General features: G+C 36.7%; 4 protein-coding genes across 7 annotated transcripts; 3 read left to right on the top strand and 1 right to left on the bottom strand.

The window, feature by feature from the left end:
• Window positions 508-6,254, top strand: LOC105173036 (rac-like GTP-binding protein 5). Its single transcript, XM_011094681.2, has 8 exons — window positions 508-662; window positions 883-1,078; window positions 2,559-2,646; window positions 2,731-2,840; window positions 4,578-4,641; window positions 5,426-5,490; window positions 5,621-5,686; window positions 5,792-6,254. Exons 2-8 carry the CDS (start codon window positions 980-982, stop codon window positions 5,894-5,896), a joined length of 597 nt encoding a protein of 198 aa, XP_011092983.1. The 5' UTR covers window positions 508-662; window positions 883-979; the 3' UTR covers window positions 5,897-6,254.
• LOC105173035 (probable receptor-like serine/threonine-protein kinase At5g57670) lies at window positions 7,388-11,300 on the top strand. Of its 2 annotated transcripts, XM_011094679.2 has the most exons (11): window positions 7,388-7,694; window positions 8,152-8,382; window positions 8,503-8,576; window positions 8,705-8,823; window positions 8,905-9,020; window positions 9,106-9,630; window positions 9,713-9,961; window positions 10,040-10,203; window positions 10,274-10,501; window positions 10,590-10,739; window positions 10,837-11,300. In XM_011094679.2, the coding sequence occupies exons 2-11, from the start codon at window positions 8,232-8,234 to the stop codon at window positions 11,077-11,079; spliced, it is 2,019 nt and encodes a 672-aa protein (XP_011092981.1). In that variant the 5' UTR covers window positions 7,388-7,694; window positions 8,152-8,231; the 3' UTR covers window positions 11,080-11,300. The 2 variants fall into 2 exon arrangements, with proteins under 2 accessions (XP_011092981.1, XP_020552802.1); XM_020697143.1 differs by lacking the exon at window positions 7,388-7,694 and having other exon boundaries at window positions 7,746-8,382.
• Window positions 11,992-14,565, top strand: LOC105173033 (basic leucine zipper 19). 3 transcript variants are annotated; one of them, XM_011094670.2, is made up of 3 exons: window positions 11,992-12,446; window positions 12,723-13,691; window positions 14,123-14,565. In XM_011094670.2, exons 2-3 carry the CDS (start codon window positions 12,851-12,853, stop codon window positions 14,146-14,148), a joined length of 867 nt encoding a protein of 288 aa, XP_011092972.1. In that variant the 5' UTR covers window positions 11,992-12,446; window positions 12,723-12,850; the 3' UTR covers window positions 14,149-14,565. The 3 variants fall into 3 exon arrangements, with proteins under 3 accessions (XP_011092972.1, XP_011092973.1, XP_011092974.1); XM_011094671.2 differs by having other exon boundaries at window positions 12,718-13,691; XM_011094672.2 differs by having other exon boundaries at window positions 11,993-12,446; window positions 14,126-14,565.
• Window positions 14,585-16,111, bottom strand: LOC105173034 (heavy metal-associated isoprenylated plant protein 26-like). The gene is made up of 2 exons (XM_011094673.2): window positions 15,807-16,111; window positions 14,585-15,176 (listed from the first exon to the last, which is right to left on the bottom strand). The coding sequence occupies exons 1-2, from the start codon at window positions 15,885-15,887 to the stop codon at window positions 14,793-14,795; spliced, it is 465 nt and encodes a 154-aa protein (XP_011092975.1). The 5' UTR covers window positions 15,888-16,111; the 3' UTR covers window positions 14,585-14,792.

Raw genomic sequence — 17,606 nt, 5'->3', positions numbered from 1 at the left:
GTTGAAAAAAGCGCACATGTTTTCAGCACAGGTTTAAGAAACCCCATGCACAAATCAATGTACATCTAAGCCCAAAACAATGGTTTATTTAATAAGATTTATGATTGTTCCCAAGAAATTAGGGTATCTTGAAGAGTTGAAAGAAAAAATTAGTGTGTGGAGGATTTTTCAGTAGGTAAAAAAAATTGTATGAAAAACACGGACTATTTCTTCATTCAGAATCTTTAGTCTCAACCAACTTAGGACTAAATGTGCCACTATAAAACTAAATTCTTTCATAGTGTAATTATGAGATCGAAGGTGTTTGGCTAAATTTATTTGAAATATTTTATAAACTCTTATAAGATGTTTCAAAAATAAATTTTTGTTGGATTTGAGTGGGAAAGTGAATCGAACTATCTCTATATATATTAAAAATAAATATTAATATTTGAACTAATTTCTTTGAAAAGAAGTTTGGGAAGGTGGGGTAGGTGGTTTTGTGATTGGTTATGTGGTGGCAAATGATAGGGTGCTTAAGTGGCACCTGAAAGCAAATACTACTGGATAGCTGGCTCGTAGCTGGCTTGCTCTTCCTTACTATATACAAACTTTTCCCTCATTGCCTCTCCTCTCTCTCTCTCTCTCATTTGCTATGCCTTGTGTGCTTCTCTCTCTAGCAGGTACGTGCTTCTCTTCTCTGGTTGCATCACGCACTCTCTGTGTTTCTGCCCGTGGAAATTGATGGACCATTAATGCGGCTGTTGGGTTAGGTGTTGTGTGCTGGATAATCATAAGCTAATTAGGGTTTTAATATTCAAGTTGGGGCTTTGCTTCCTTATTGTTTACTCCAAGTAATCTCTGAACTTGATTAGTTTGATTGGGAACTAACAAACGGTGCAGGGGATTGTTAGTTCAAGTTATATACAAGGGAGGATTGAAGAAATTAAACTTGAGATAAATAGTTCGCCGGCCAGAGAGGAGAATCGCCGGCGACGATATGAGCGCGTCCAGATTTATAAAGTGCGTCACCGTCGGAGATGGAGCTGTGGGTAAAACTTGCTTGCTCATTTCCTACACCAGCAACACCTTCCCCACTGTAAGCAACTTGCTCCTTTTTTTGTGTTTCTGTGCTGTTCTTTCTGTTCGCGTTTTTTGATTGTTAAGATTCTTCAATTTGGGGACGGAATGAAGAAATCGAAAGTTCATTTGGGTTTTTTGGTGTTGGTACGCCTCTAGTTTTATGCTTAATTTATTTCTAGGGTTTGTTGGGAAAATAAAGGTTATGTTGCGTCATGCAGCTTTTGAATTTGGATGGAAATTCTGGTCTCATAGACTAAGATACCGAAATTTTTGGGTTTCGGTACCCTGTCCCTGTGTTCTCCTTATTTGCTATAATTAGGTGTAGGAATGTAGATAGCGAAAAAGATTCTGGGTGTGTTTTTTACCAGTTAGAGGCAAAAGAGAACGGAAGAAGTGAAATATGCGTTTATTAACTGATTTAAATTGCACCTAGAAAGCTCCTTCACCCAAATCCTGATTCTGCTGCTTTAACTTGTTGTTCCAATAATTTTTATTTTGATACGTTAAGAATTTGAGGGGACTTGACCTTTTACTGCACCAGAAGTGCACTGGCAACTTGACATGCCAATTTTTTACTTTCTTTACAATTATCAAAAAAAAATTGTACCTATCTGTTTGTTTTTTTTCTCTTGATGTTTAACTTTCTATGGGAGCACCAGGGTTGTGTGGAGTCTTCTCAGTCACTATTTGCTTGTGATGATGTTTTCATGGACACGATGTTGGAAGTAACCTGTACTCATTTCTCTTTAGTGAGCGCGAGTATTTGTATTCTTTCGCATGTGAATTTTCGCTTAACCAAAAGTGAATTCAGTTAGTTTGTGTAGTGCTATACCATAAGGAAAATTTCTAATGTTTTGCTCATGTCTTAGATCAGCTGTAATTTGAACAAGAATATTTTCTCTCTTGCATTGGGCTCTGAACCTCCTGTGTCCACCCAGTGAATTCTGTGTGAGCTTTGTGGTTTTCTTTCTCCATTTTTCTTCCTGAAAATTTCAGGGTGCGTGGGGGACAGGGTCATGTAGCCTTCTTTTCATTGTTAAGGCTTATTCGATAAGATGTTCCAGAAGCAAATAGAAAGACAGCTAATTCTGCTCATCTTTTACTCATCTCTCTGTCTCAACCTAAGAGGTACTGATGTGTGTGGGTTGGCTGATAATGGTCAAGACCATAAAAAGTTTGCCGTGCCGGTGTTGGATGGTGGTTAACTTTCTCATGGAACATCTCAACTTTTTCCCTCATCCATTGTGCTTAAGAAAGTTGTTTAGCAGACCCATAAAATCTAGTTTCTATCTCTATTTTAGCCAGTCTATATTTGCCTTTTCTGGAGTTTGTTGCTGCAATGAATTCTGATATTCAAAAATAATTCTGCACAACTTACATGCTATGTATTTGTTTATAGTTAGTCCATGAAGGTTTCCGTGCCATACACCATTCTCTGTTTCTAACTGAACCTTTTTCGTCTTTGATATCGTGCCCTGTACCTGTAATATAAACAGGATTATGTCCCGACAGTGTTCGACAATTTCAGTGCCAATGTTGTAGTGGATGGGAGCACTGTTAATCTTGGATTGTGGGATACTGCAGGTAAGCTAGTTATTCTGGATATCCTTTCTTCTTCATCTTTCAACCATTTATGGAATAAGCAGTCACCCTTACTGTATTGTGCAGGCCAGGAAGATTATAATAGATTGAGACCACTGAGCTACCGTGGCGCTGATGTCTTTATCCTTGCATTCTCTCTTATTAGCAAGGCTAGTTATGAGAATGTCTCCAAGAAGGTATGTATTTCTTTGCCACAGTAGCTAACCTCTCCAGAGTTCTCCATTTCTTTGATATAAAAAATATGAAAAAAAAAAGGAAATGGGTGGGGGGGGGGGGGGGGGGGGGGTGAGGTTGAAAGAACACTGGAATCATTGGTTTAAATATTTTAATATTATCAAAAAAAATAATAAAAATATAACTAAAATCAACTAACACACACTTTTATTCGGGATCGTGAATACAATTTTTTTTTCTTTCTATAAACCCCCTAGTCGTGGATGATGCCCATGACTCGAAATTTTTTTAAACAAATAGTATTTAAATCAAGCATCAAGGCATGCCAGCCTTGGCGTGTCGGCCTTACTGACTTTTTCTTTTTTCTTTTTCCCTTAAAATATTATATATATATTTTAAATTCAACTATATCTAATTATAATCAACGTTAAAAATTTATTAATTAAAAAAATTACAATCAATTGTTACAAATATTAGTTATGATCTGTGACCGCGCATTGATACATTGATGTAAGTTAATTATCATTGTTATATTCATGTAATTCTTTTTTCTTTTTAAATATTATATATATATTATTAATATTATATGTTATAATGATTTAATATAAATTTATATATGTTTTTAATTGTAATCAATGTTAAAAATAATAAGATTGTAGTAAGTGTAAAATTTTCTTATCAATATTAATTATGTTTAATCAACTTGACAAAAATGTTATGTTTCAACAAAGACATCATATTTGCGGGCATCTTACAGAAATTTTTTATTGGTTCACTCTTCCTTTTTTTTATTAATAGCAGTAAATAAATTATAATAACTTATCTCGATATACAAAACAATAACTCATTTAAACAAATATATCAATATAATAACGATAATTAAATTGCAATAACTTATATAAAGTGAGACAAAAATTTAACTATATTATAATATGTAACAATTGATTATAATTGTTTTAATTAATAAAGTTTTGACATTGATTATAATTAACAAAATATATAGATTTATAATTAAATAATTATAATATATAATAATAATAATATATAATATTGAAAAAGAAAAAAAAAGTACATTAATATAACAACGATAATTAACTTACATCAATGTATCAATGCGGGGTCACAGATCATAAATAATATTTGTATTTATTGTAATATTTGTAACAATTGATTATAATTTCTTTAGTTAATAAATGTTTGATGTTGATTATAATTAAAAAATATTTGAATTTTAAAATATATAGTATTTAAATAATAATATATATATATATAGCATTTTTAGGAGAAAAAAAAAAAAAGAAAAAGTCACAAATGCTAACACGCCAAGGCTGCAGCCTTTGTCAAAAGGTGCCAGCCTTGACACTTGATTTAAATTTTATTTTATTTTTTTTAAATTTCCGAGTTGTTGACAGGTATAAAAGTGTGAGTTAGTTGATTTTAGTTATATATATATATTTTCTTTTGGTAATATTAAAATAATTAAACCAGGATCATTTGGTCCAATTTAATTTTTCTTTAGCTAGATCAATGAATTATGTTCTGGCAATAAATATATAATTGTGTAAAGTTTGCTCTTTCTTATGTAATATTCTGCCAATCAGCTAAAGGGCTGATGTGTGCTGCTACTGTACTACATTCCTGATGTGCCATCCCCATCCTCACTATCTTCTGTGGAGAACAAAATGCTTCAAAAATTGCATGGTGCTAATAGTGTTTTTGCTATGTTCTTCCATTTTCAGTGGATTCCTGAATTGAGGCATTATGCTCCTGGAGTCCCAATAATTCTTGTGGGGACAAAGCTCGGTGAGGATCTCATTCTGCCTTTCTCGTTCAATGCAGTAATACTATTTCCTACTCGTTTATTTCATCTAATACAATTCATCTAGAGATACATGACATTACTGTTTAACGGTCTTCAAGATATAAATTGCTATAGCCTTGTATTTTTAATGCTAAAGTGATAGCATCCTGCCTGTTACAAAGTTCTCGTAAGGTCATGAGTGTCCTGGTTATCATGTTTGCATTGTGTCGTTAAACTGATCACATCTGTTATTTTTTGCCTATTCTTATTGAACTAGATTCCTGCAGACATAACAGGACTACTGTACATTTGTTTGTTTAATGTCACCAAGTAATACCTCTGAGAGTAAGATTGCTCTAATCATACAGAATTCTGCCTTCTTTCTTTTCTGTAGAGCAATTATGAAAGTTTATGGTGGAAGCGCCACAGGTTCTTAATCTTTACTAATGGAAAATAAAAGAAAATAAAATGGCCCACTTTTTTTTCCTTAAAATTGCTAATCACACCTGATGCTTAGGGCAAATACTGTTAAACCATTTTGTATGTTGTTATGGTGATCTGTAATATGCTGCCATACTGAGTCCTGACAGGTCCACAAAAATAAGAGGGTCTTATGAATTAACCACATTTACTTTGTTGCATAGGATACTACTCGTGTTAGTTCCAAAATAATGGGGAAACATGTGGTTTTCCCTTTTTTCCTCCCCCTAAGTTCTTTTTTTTTCCCCCTTTTTTTTTTCTTCTTTTGTGGTTCAGTGTGAGCAACTATATCTTATTTCCTTGCAGATCTCCGAGAGGACAAACAGTTCTTTGTAGACCACCCAGGAGCAGTGCCCATCACAACAGCACAGGTATATTGCCGTACTTCATGTTAAGTTTAATCATTCTTACCAGTCATCGGAGTCAGTACTTAGGCTACTCCTGCTTACCATCGTTTAAAAAGTCACTTGTTTGCCCTGCTTGAAATATTTCATTTTGAAGGGAGAGGACTTGAAGAGGGTGATTGGGGCAGCAGCTTACATTGAATGTAGTGCAAAGACGCAACAGGTTATAAATTTTGCTGATAAATATAAATGACATTTATGTTCCCGTAACAACACTTACTACTGAAATTGTTGGCAATACCTTTTGACATTCTTCCAAATATTGCAGAATGTGAAGGCTGTCTTTGATGCAGCAATAAAGGTTGTTCTGCAGCCGCCCAAGCAAAAGAAGAAAAAGAAGAGAAAGGGTCAAAAGGCCTGCAGCATATTGTGATTGACAAGAGGAACGCCAAGGAGAGGAAACAGTCTTGATGATCGCTTATGGTGTTACTCTTATATATCTTTCTAAATATACTCTCTCTCTCCGCCTTGAGGACTGAGATATATTCTTGACTGACTGTACTATAGGGAGGGAGGTCTCTTGAAGCATCAAAATAGTGGTTTCCCTCCCATTCTCAGCAATAGTTCATCATGTATGTCCTTGATTGAGATGTGTGGCCAAGATTGAAGGGATTTGTGGTTGTGTAAGATGTGTATTATACCTAAAGAAGTTCTCTTTTATCAACAACAATCACATTGATATTTAATAACACCGAGTTAGGTTACTACTGAAAGAAGGGAAGCCTTAATTATGATTTCTCCATTCTGTATTTATTGCTTAATGATTGCTGATGGAACTTAAGCTTGAATGTCATCATCTTCGTCACATTTATTACCGGGGATTCTTTATTCATTGGAGAAAAATTATGATACATAGCATAGGTTACCAGTTATTGCATTTGTTGTAGGTAGTCTATGTCCCACTCCCAACTCATCAACTCAAAACAAAAAATAAATGAGGTAGTTGAGAGCATGTGGAAACCCACACAATCAGTGGGTGTGCATTCTCGCTTCCATTCCCTTCACAAAATATCTCCATTTTCCTACCAAGTAGTGCATGCAATACTCACCACGAAACCCAACACCCCAGATAATTCATTACACATACAAACAGCAACTATGATTGATAAAATTACTATATGTTTATGCGATTATAGCTAGTTGGCTAATCAAGCTGGCTGACGATGATTATGATTATACCCACCAACTCACACTAATTCTATTTAAGATTGAATTGTGTGTTGAGAGTGGAAAGAAAATCTCAAACACGTACGTGGCCGTGGGAATGCGGCCTATGAAATACATGGTCGTCGGTGGGTGAAGTGAATCTTCTGTCCATAGCCTGCGTTCATGCATTGTCGTCAGGGAAAATGACGTCTCAACGAATCTAGTAAATATGTTGGCTTCTTCAAATGTTTTCAGTCCAAACGCAATTAATTACAAAACAAACATTATTATAAGTTTCCTTCAATGAGTAGTCATTGACCTAATTGTCAAGCCTAATGATATTTGTTATGAAGGTAATAACATTATCTGACTCTTGTAACAGATACTAAATTATTATAAGTTTTTCCTTAACACGTCTGTCTGCTCAGTTGTACGTTGTCATAAATAGAAAATAATACAAATTTTGTCACTTACGAAATCAAATTATTTAATTTGTTGTTTAAGTAATGTTTTTAAAGGGGCCACTTTGATTCTGTGAAATCCAAAGTGTCCCACCCAACATCCCTCCTGGGAGTGGGAGTGGGAGTGGGGACTGTACCGTCAATGTAGAGTAATTAGTGGTATTTTAGTCAATCACATTGCTCCCATTATTTTATTAAGCTGGAATTACATTTACTTTCCTAATGACGCCGTTAGTGTGCCGTTGCGGCAGCCGCGAACCTCCAAGAGCTGTTGGAGAGTTCTCCGCTTCTTTTGTCGGTCGTCATCCAGTGACCGGATACCCGGAGGGAGGAGCTAGAGCTTCTCACAAATTATTATTAGATTATTAATTACCCTATTTTAAATTAGCGAGAATGCATTAATTAATAATCCATTTTGAGCGGGATTTCCCTCTCACACTCACCGACGATTCTCCATGCAATTCCAACCTTTCTCTCTCATCATTTCTATACTGTTCATTCAAAAGTTTCTTTATTTACTCTTCAGCTTCTCGAGCAAGAATAATAATGGATCAATCTTTTTAAGTAAGATATCTGTTGTTTAGTGTTAATGTTTGCTATCAGTCTTCACCGCATTTTTCTTAATTTTAAATTCTTCATGGCTTTGAACTAAGAAAAATACTAATTCAAGAACTTTAGGTGCGCTTTTGTTATCAGGTCCTTAGTTTTTGTGAAAAAAAAAAATCAATTTTTATAGATTTTGAAGTCCATGTCACCCACAGTTCCTGCTGTTCTTGCTGGTAGCTTTTATGGACTAGTTTTCTCATGTAGCGGGATGCTTTAGAACTGGAAGTTTTTGGATTTTTCTGATTATAAGTTGATGATTATAAATTTAAATGAAGCGCAGGTTCTGTTCAATAATTCAGTCCCTCTTTTCTTCAAAAGCAGTAAACATTTACCCTGTTGGCTGGAGAATGTCACATTCAAAGAGGGACTTACGTATTCAATGTTTCTGGTTTGAATTTTTGGCTGTGATGCTCAGAACAAGTGTCGTCAAAATGCACGTAAAGAGAGCCTAAGGATGTGCTGCTAGCGGGCATTAATCAAGAAATCGAAGGGAAAATGACAGTTGAGATGTCTAATTTGGGGAAGAAGAATGTGGTTGTGGGAATAAGATTTGATGGCCATGCTCAAGAGTTGCTGTATTGGGCATTGATGAAAGTAGCTTGTCCAGGAGATGAAGTTGTAGCTATTCATGTTTGTCGAAATTCCGGTATACCGATCTTCTTGTTTCATCCACATACTTGTTTATGTTGAACTCTTTATTTGAGTTGGAAATGGGATTTGTCTGAGTAAAATGTTGTCTCATGAAATTCAAAATTCTTGGTTGCAGGTTGTGCATCAAATGAGAGAGCATTGTTGGATGGTTTCTTGGAAGACTATCAAGGCCTGTGTGAACAACAGCAGGTATTTTCTTATGCAGAACATTCTTTGTTTTTATCACTTGCAGCGGATGATAAAGCTAAGGGGCAGAAGATTTACAAGTTAAATTTGTTGCCTTCTTTTGTTTTTCTTTTCGGGGGTGGTCGGTTCAGGTTACTCTTAGTGGAGAAGTCTTCAAAGGAAATTCACTGAGAAAAGTTGTGGTGAGAGAGGCAAAGAAACGTTCTGCATCAGCTGTTATAGTGGGGATAACTAAGCATAGTGCCTTCGAGTAAGTAAAGCTACAAATACTTATTTGCTATTGTTTGTGGTTTTATGTAGATTCTATTTCATGACAGAAGTTTATCTTCAGGGGCTGGGCTTCAGTTGCTAAGTATTGCATACAGAGATTGCCTCCAACTACTGACGTTATGTCGATTTACAACGGAAAGGTTATCTTCAGCAGGTGTTCCAAAATACAATTTGAAGGTGTAGTGTTCATTCTGGAATATGCTGTTACTTAGAACCATATGGTTCGGTTTGGTTTCTAAAGAAAACTTTCTGTTGATGCCAGGACCTGGAAAAACTCCGGAGCCTGGTTTTTGTTTAGCCGACAACTCTATGTTCAAAGATAATCAGTCTGAGTTTGGAGAATCAGAGATATCAGAAACAAGAAGGTACAGTTTTGATGGAAGAGACAGCATCATGACTTCAAGAAACGATGTTTTGAGCCCTGTTGGAAGACACAAGAGAGGTTCTCTGAGTTTAATTCCGCTTCCCGTGGAAGATTTTACAGAGCAGAGACCTGGTTGGCCTCTACTTCAGACACCTAGTTTAACAACTCAAAAAGCAAAAGAAGCAAGAAAAATGTCGGTCGTGCAGTGGGTAATGAGCTTACCCCGTCGTTCATTGTCTGAAGTTTCTGAATCTGACGCTGCCACACGTAAGGCCGAGGATTCTCTGGAAAGAGAAAATGGAGAGTTAGCAAGTCAGAAAGAGCTGCAGAAAAATTTGGAGCTTATACTGAAGAAAAATCAGGCAGTTTGTGATGTGTTCAGCCATGATGTCCTAAGAAAATCCACTTCTGAGTTCTCCTCAGGTTCTTACCTTAAATAACGCTGCCTGAAGAAAGTTTCCTTTCCCTTATCTGAATCCCTTTGAACTAATTTAACTTTTCACAGGAAATCTTATTGGAAAGGGAGGGTGCAATTCTGTATACAAGGGAATCCTTCCTGAAGGAAAACCAGTGGCTGTGAAGATCTTGGAATCGTCAAAAGAGGCATGGAAGGATTTCATGCGGGAGGTCGATATAATGACGACAGTGAAGCACAAAAGGATCACACCTTTGCTTGGAATTTGCATAAAAGACAATATGCTCTTATCGGCTTATGACTTTCTGTCTAAAGGGAATTTGGAAGAGAATCTATGCAGTAAGTTGAATAACAGTGAGGATTCTTCTATTAGCTAATGTTCAAATATCAGCTGATGTAAGAGTTATGTTGGAGCAGGCAACAGTAAGGAAAAATCTGTGTTGCCGTGGGAAGAAAGATTTCAAATTGCTGTTGGGGTTGCTGAAGCACTAAATTACCTGCACAACGAATGCCCAAAGCCCGTCATTCATAGAGATGTCAAGTCTTCGAATATTCTACCAACTGAAAATTTAGAACCACAGGTAGTCCATCGTCTTCTTTCTCACATAAGACAACATGGTTAATAACTTATTTCCATACTTTCATCAACAGTTATGTGACTTTGGCCTGGCAATATGGGGACCTACGACGGCGTCTTTCCTGATGGACACTGATGTTGTTGGAACATTTGGCTATCTTGCTCCTGAGTACTTTATGTATGGTAAAATCAGCGACAAGATTGATGTATACGCTTTTGGAGTAGTTCTACTAGAACTTCTATCAGGGAGGAAACCAATTGGTCTGGAAACTACAAAAGGTCAAGAAAGCTTAGTCATGTGGGTAAGAACAAATACATCTACCTCAAAACTCTCGCACCACTGTAACAGTTGTGGAAAAATGAATTCACATTAGCTATTTATGTATTTAGGCAAAACCAAAACTAGAAAGCGGCGACTTGAAGAGCATGTTGGATCCAAATTTGGATGGCAGTATTGATGAGGCTGAAATGCACAAAATGGCTCTTGCAGCCAAACTTTGCCTAACTCAAGCAGCCCGTTCTCGTCCCACAATGAACCAGGTACCGTAGTTCTTGTGAACTTTGACCTGATCAAATCAATGTCTTTATTGCACATATCATGTAGCATTTCCCTATTTTCTTCTTGTTTTTACTTTAGATACTAAGTATCCTGAATGGAGAGGAAGGAAAACTGGAATGTAGGAAACACGATGATTCAGAGACTCATGATGATAATGATGATGAAGTTTATCCAGATTCAAGCGCAGAATCGCATTTAAGTCTTGCGTTTCTTGACGTGAATGACAACTGTACATCATTCAGCAGCCTTGATCAAAGCAGCCCTCCTTGGGTCGAAGAATACTTAAAGAAAAGATGGAGCAGATCATCAAGTTTAGAGTAGTTTCTGCAAAGCCTTTGGACAGCTTTGTCTCTTGCACAGTTGATCAAAAGAGAAGGCCTGCTGCGCCCAATAGATATGAGGTGGTTTGCAGTGTGATCATAAGGAGTTGTTAGTGTGTGTTCCTTTGTCAAATAAGCCCCAACTCAAATGGGATATAATACTGTAGGCTTGCAGCGAAAAGAGTCAAATTCAGAAATAATAAGATGATGAGGTTTGGTTAAGGGTAAAGAAATGCACTATATAAATCCTATATATATATATTGGAAGCATTGATTGTAAAACAAATAACTGTGTATTTATGCTAAAATATTTTATGGCTCGATAAATAATTTGGTTTTTATTTTATAGGATTAATTTGTATTGGATTAACAATATAGACTAGTTCAATGTTTATTTTATAAAGTTGAAATTTATAATTATAATAAAAGCTTGGTACTATTCATATTATTCTTATGATTGCGAATACCATAGATGAATTTGATTCAATAAGACTTTCATTAAATTAAAGTAAATAAGTTAAATTTTATTAGATAATGGTATCACACATATAATTTCACTTCAACTATATCATTCAATTATCACATTTTTTAAATAAACATGTGCTGAAGGTTCCGTTTACTTTGAGTACATATTCAAATAGGATAAATCTGATAAAAAAAAAAATTAAAATTATTATAGAGCATTTAGTTTGTCGGATTAATTGAGCAAGTGGGCTATAAGGTGGATGAAGTGAGCTAAATTCTAGTTTAAATAAATAGTAATCTACTGCGATGTAGGGAGGGACAAAGGAAACTTAAAACAATAAAAGTGAAATGAATTTGGTGGGATGGGAACAGTGTTTTCCTTTGTCATATAGATAAAGTAGTAAAAAACATACAAACTATAAAAGTCATATACAAGAAAACAAATGTGTAGTCTTTGGATATAACTAACGTGTGATTGTCATAATATGATTATTGTTAATTAGGATAAGATGCATATTTACGGATTCTTTGTCTTGATTGGAAGACACAGAGAATTCCGAGGTGGTCGCACACACACACATTATTATTCTCTCCTCCCATTGCTGAAATACTGCGTAATTTAACAAAGAACTGATTCCTGACCAGTTGACGATCAATCGCCGAATCCCTCAAATTCAAAATGCAGGACGCCAAAGTTTTATTTGTTTTCTTGAAAGCTGGATCAACCGCGGCTCTGCATCCCTCCATTGATTTATCGCCTTTTCTGTTTTGTTCTCTCCCTTAAAACGCTTTTGGACCTTCTATGTTGCCCAAATTTCTTCAATTCCGTTTCTGCTCTTGGTTCTGCGGTTCAGGATTTAGTTATGGAAACTCGGATTGCTGGGTCGAAGTAACTACTTGATTGTAAGTCTTCTTCATTTCAATTTTCAATTACATGATACTGCTGTGAATGAAATTTGGATTCTAAATGTTAGTCCGATACGAACTGGAATTGACTCCTTAGGAGACTTGTGCTTAAAGTTCATATCTTTGGCAGATTTTCGTCTCGTTTCTAGGGTTTGGTTTTTTGGTTTGTAAGAGAATGTGTGGCTTATGATTGAGCTGTTGTGGCGGATCAAACTTCATTATTGTTTCACTGCGAACTGGCTGACATTTGTCTTTGTTCTTTCACTAGGACAGCAACTAATGGAAGTTGGTGACTGAGATAACGTCGGAAAATTTTATCTTAGTAACAACAGAAGTTATTGCGTTTTCGTCGTCCTGCCATTAAATTTAGCTATTGGCTACTTGGAATATAAGCCATTGAAATGTATGATACGGAGCTTGAGTTCCCAAGCGAAGAACTATTATCGTGCTTGGATATGGCGAATGCACAGAGTAGTTGCTCGTTTGATATAGATGAGTTTCTTGTTCGAACGCAAGCCTGCAATGATGCTCTTGGTGGGACAGAGGCCTGCCCTGACCTTCTTGGTCGAACACATGCCTGCACCCATGCCCATGCTTGCAATCCGCCGGGCCCTGATAAATCCCACACTCACACTTGTATTCATGTCCATACCCAAATTATGCCCACCCCCGGTGAATTGCATGCTCCCGGTGATGATACGGCGGAGTCGGTGGGGAAGAAAGCCAAAAAACGGCCATCAGGAAATAATGAAGCTGTACGCAAATATCGGGAAAAGAAGAAGGCTAGGGCTGCATCTTTGGAGGATGAAGTTGTTAGATTGAGGGCTCTGAACCAGCATCTAATGAAGAGGCTGCAGAGTCAGGCTTTACTGGAGGCTGAGGTTGCTCGACTCAAGTGCTTGCTTGTGGACATTAGAGGGAGGATTGAAGCAGAAATCGGATCTTTTCCTTACCAGAAGTCCACAAAAAGTGGATATGTCTATCAAAACATTGCTAATTCTAATCCCCCTAGCACTTACGTGATGAATTCATGTAATGTACAGTGCAATGATCAGCTTTATTGCCTTCACCTTGGATCAGAAACTGGAGCATTTAATGGTCAAGGCCTTGGTGATTGTGAATTTGACAATCTTCAATGTTTGGGAAATCAAATTTCTGGCTCGAACCAGCTCCCTGGTTGTGGATTTGGCAGTGTTAATTGTGCGTCTAACAGCCAGACTACCGGTGGCACTAAGAGAAGAGGTTAGTTATTTTCTGCTTAATTAAATTAGCTCGCTTTCTGAAGGAAATGAAAGCAAAGCTTCTGTGGTATGGGATATGACAGCTTTATTGTTTGGCTTTGGTTTTTCTATTCTATGGCTTGATCTGTTTACTTGTTTAGATGGGTGATAAACATATGCATGCACTTGCTTAGGTCTTTGTTCTTACGATGAAATTTTTGACTGGTTAAATCGCTGTATAGTATCTGATTGGAGTTGCATTCAACAGATGTTGATTGTAATGTTATTTTCAGAAAATTTAGCCTTCTTCCAACTTTATGTTATATAATCTGACAGACAGTGATGTTTGTACTTGGTATATCATTCCTAAAGAACCAAACTTGATTATCAGACTCGTCTAACTTCCATATTTTGTTTCTGTAAATTTCATCTCCCTTCCATATGTTCTGCCAGCAGGTGCACGTGCTCGTAAGGGTTAGTTGAAGCGCTATTCAAATGGAGACATCTTAATATCCAGAATCTACATTCCCGTTCTTGTTCATTTCATTCTTGAGTGATAGCATCTTGTAAAGCCGCAGTTGGCTGTGCTTAGAGCTCTTTAGTTAGGCGCTGGTGGGCTTACATGAATGTCAAACTTCTCTAAATTGCGTCAGAGACTAGGACATTCAGACTTTCAGAGCATAGCAGCAGAACTCGAGGAAGACGCAAAGCTCTGTTAGCTTTCTTTCTCAACCATGAGATTGATGTTGTAATTTTTCAGATCATTTTTCCCTTCACCAGTGTTTGCTGAGTTTGAAATTACAGGGACCATGTTCTTCACAAAACTTAGTACAACATATGTGAATAGCTGATCTCTATAGCCCGACATGATAACGACTAATCTTGACTCAGACAAATTATGATAGACCCATGTTCTTTAATATCACAAAAATTTCATTGCAAGCCAAACCAAATACAAATATCACACTTTGAGCAAAGAATTCTACCATTTGTGTTAAAACAAGCAATACTAAACGCACCACTTCCCCAATCTGCATCCGATCATAACCACATTGCACGCAAACAACCTCAAACATACTTTAAATTTCATCTCGTATCACCCTATACCATAATGTTCTAAAGATCACATTACAACACAAGCTGCAGGATTTTCATCGCTGAAAGCCGTGGTGTATCGAACTTCAGTGGAGGTCGCCCGGGCCAGCTGTGAAACCTGAGGGTCATCTGCCTTTCTCACATAACCAGCAGGGGCCTTCTTGTCATAAACACCAGGTGCATACGGATGTTCAACAACATCATACGGCACGTAAGGCCAGAGCTCGGCCTTCTTGCCGGTGCGGTGAGCCACCCGAGCCACCACCTTCTCTGGATCAACATAACCAGTAACGGTGAGCTTATTCTGCTTCGCTGACACATCCACAGAGGTAACCCCTTTCATTCCTTCAACAGATCTTCGCACCTTCCTCTCGCATCCTTCACAGTCTATCTTGATTTTAATCTCCACAGTCTGGTGAGGGAAAATAGAGAAGTCGCAGAGTCAGTATGTGTGATAAGTAAAGATTTTTACACAAGAAAGCAATAGATGAGATCATGACATTGTCCTAATACGTCTTGACGGCTATAATTCACGTCGTTTGATATTTTCAAAATCAGCATAAGAATCTTCTCGAAAAATTCACTATGCTCCAGCAAGATTTTAATAATTGCAATCTCCACCGCATCATGCGGTGGGTTGTGAGGTGCGAGGTCCAATTCAATGTAAGCTGTGACATTTACTTCCAACAAACAATAAATGAAACCAACACCAAATAATTACACAGTAAAAACAACCAGCGACGTCTTTTACCAGATCTGAACCCAGATCTTCTTCTCCCTAACTTTCGTATGGAAACAACACAAACACACACTATCAATGACCAAAAGCACACAAATAAGTACGTACATACGAAACGGAAAAGAAACGACTGACCAAAGATATATGGGACGTATACTAGAGAAGAGAGTAACTAGAAACGACTGACCAAAGATATATGGGACGTATACTAGAGAAGAGAGTAACTATGTGTGTTTTACTACTAAACAGGAACACGCAAAAACACACAGTTGAGTTGAGTGTGTTTTGGGGCAGGGTAAGAACCTGAAGCTGTTTGCGTTTCTTGAGCTTGGAATGGCCACTGGAGCAGTCGAAGATGTTTGAGAGATGATCCAAAGCACCCATTTCTGCAGAATTTTTTCGCTTTTCTTTTCTCACTGGCAAATTCCTTACTAAATTTGGGTATCTATCAGAAGGAGCAATTAACAGACAAGAATGATTGAAATTCGAGAAATATCTAAAGCTAAAGTTGGTGGGACTTCTTTATTTCACCAAACGTTTGACGGGACACACACACTCGTTTGTTTGTTTGTTTGTTCGCTGGTTTGTGTTTGGCTTTTACTTAGATAATGGAGAGAGTAGGGTGTTTAAATAAGCAGCTGGAGACTCAGGATTCCACTTTGTTGATTTTAATTGGCCGTTGGATCATGGGTGCTGAGCTTTGCCTTAATCGATGTAAGCCACGTGGGGCTCTGCGATGGACGCCGTGCATTGGATTTCTCTGCAGCGGCTATTAAGGGTCAGTCAGGCGAGGAGGAAGGTCCGTCTGGGTTCGCGGGAGTCGGATCCTGTGCCGCCACTTCTCTTGGGTGGGCTCACAACTAAAGTACTTGTGGGCCCAAGTCGTATAAACAATTGCAAGACTATAAACCCATTTTAAATTCTGTGAGCCCACCAATTTGAATATAGATTAGGCCCATTTAGCTTTACCAGTCAACTAGTTTGGGCCCTTAATGTCATATAGCCCACTCATCGGAAGTGCTAATGGACAGTTGCCTGATTTTGAGCCCAGAAACAAAATACAGATGCTTTTATGTTTTAACAGTGCCAAGGAATTGCTTAAAACCAGTTTCAAACTTTAAATAATCAACATATTTTTCCATTTTTCTATATTTTTTTAAATAATATCTCAAGTAGTATTTACGTATTAATTTGTATGGACTCCAGTTGCACTATAAAAATTGAAAGATCTTAAAAATCCTAAAATTATTATAGGACCTACCTACATTATAGTGGTTGACACTATGATGCTTAAGTTAGTAAAAAATTCGGTGAAGTAAAATGGAAAACTCAAGTAAGAACGTCGGATTGTGATGAAGTGTTATATAGGTCGGAGATGGAGTTCTGAAAGTGTGAGAATAGTGCTTCAAATTCATGTAGAATGTGTGGAAATTGAGAGCATCCGAACAGTCCTATTGTGCGAGTGAGCTTAACTTATCTTAGACTGTTATTTACATAGGTAGTTTTGGAGAGATTTTAGGGTCAATTAAAGGTAGATGAGAGGTCTCTGAAATTCTTGGGATATCTACATAATGTTTGGATTCGTTTTCTGAGTGTTTTGTTGTGTTTTGTGGAAATAGAGAGAGAAAAACAAAGATAAATAAGTGTGTGTTAGAGATAGTATGTATGTTTGGATTTGTTTTTGGAAATAATTTAAAATAAGTATTATATATTTAATGTTGTGTTTTGGGAGACAAAAATTACTATTCATTGTCAAATCATGTCTTTGGAGATAATTTAAAATAAGTATTATATGTTTAATGTTGTATTTTGGAAGACAAAAATTACTATTCATTGTCAAATCATGCCTTTTTTATATATATTTATGTATATATATGTGTGTATATATATATATATATATATGTTTTTATGCTAAAACAGTTAAAAAACACCTAAATAAGGTGTTTTTGAATGATGGCAAACATTGAGTATATTTTGACTTGTCTTAGAAATAAGTTGGAAATAAAAACAAACATAGTGCTAGTCTCTTGGGATGATGCATGAAATTATCTCTCAAATGGTATGCTAACACAAAGTGATTTTGTCAAATCAATTGCAAATATA

This window comes from Sesamum indicum, linkage group LG10 (genome assembly GCF_000512975.1).
Source record: "Sesamum indicum cultivar Zhongzhi No. 13 linkage group LG10, S_indicum_v1.0, whole genome shotgun sequence".
Taxonomy (NCBI): Eukaryota; Viridiplantae; Streptophyta; class Magnoliopsida; order Lamiales; family Pedaliaceae; genus Sesamum; species Sesamum indicum.
This window is presented reverse-complemented; position numbering and strand designations above follow the sequence as displayed.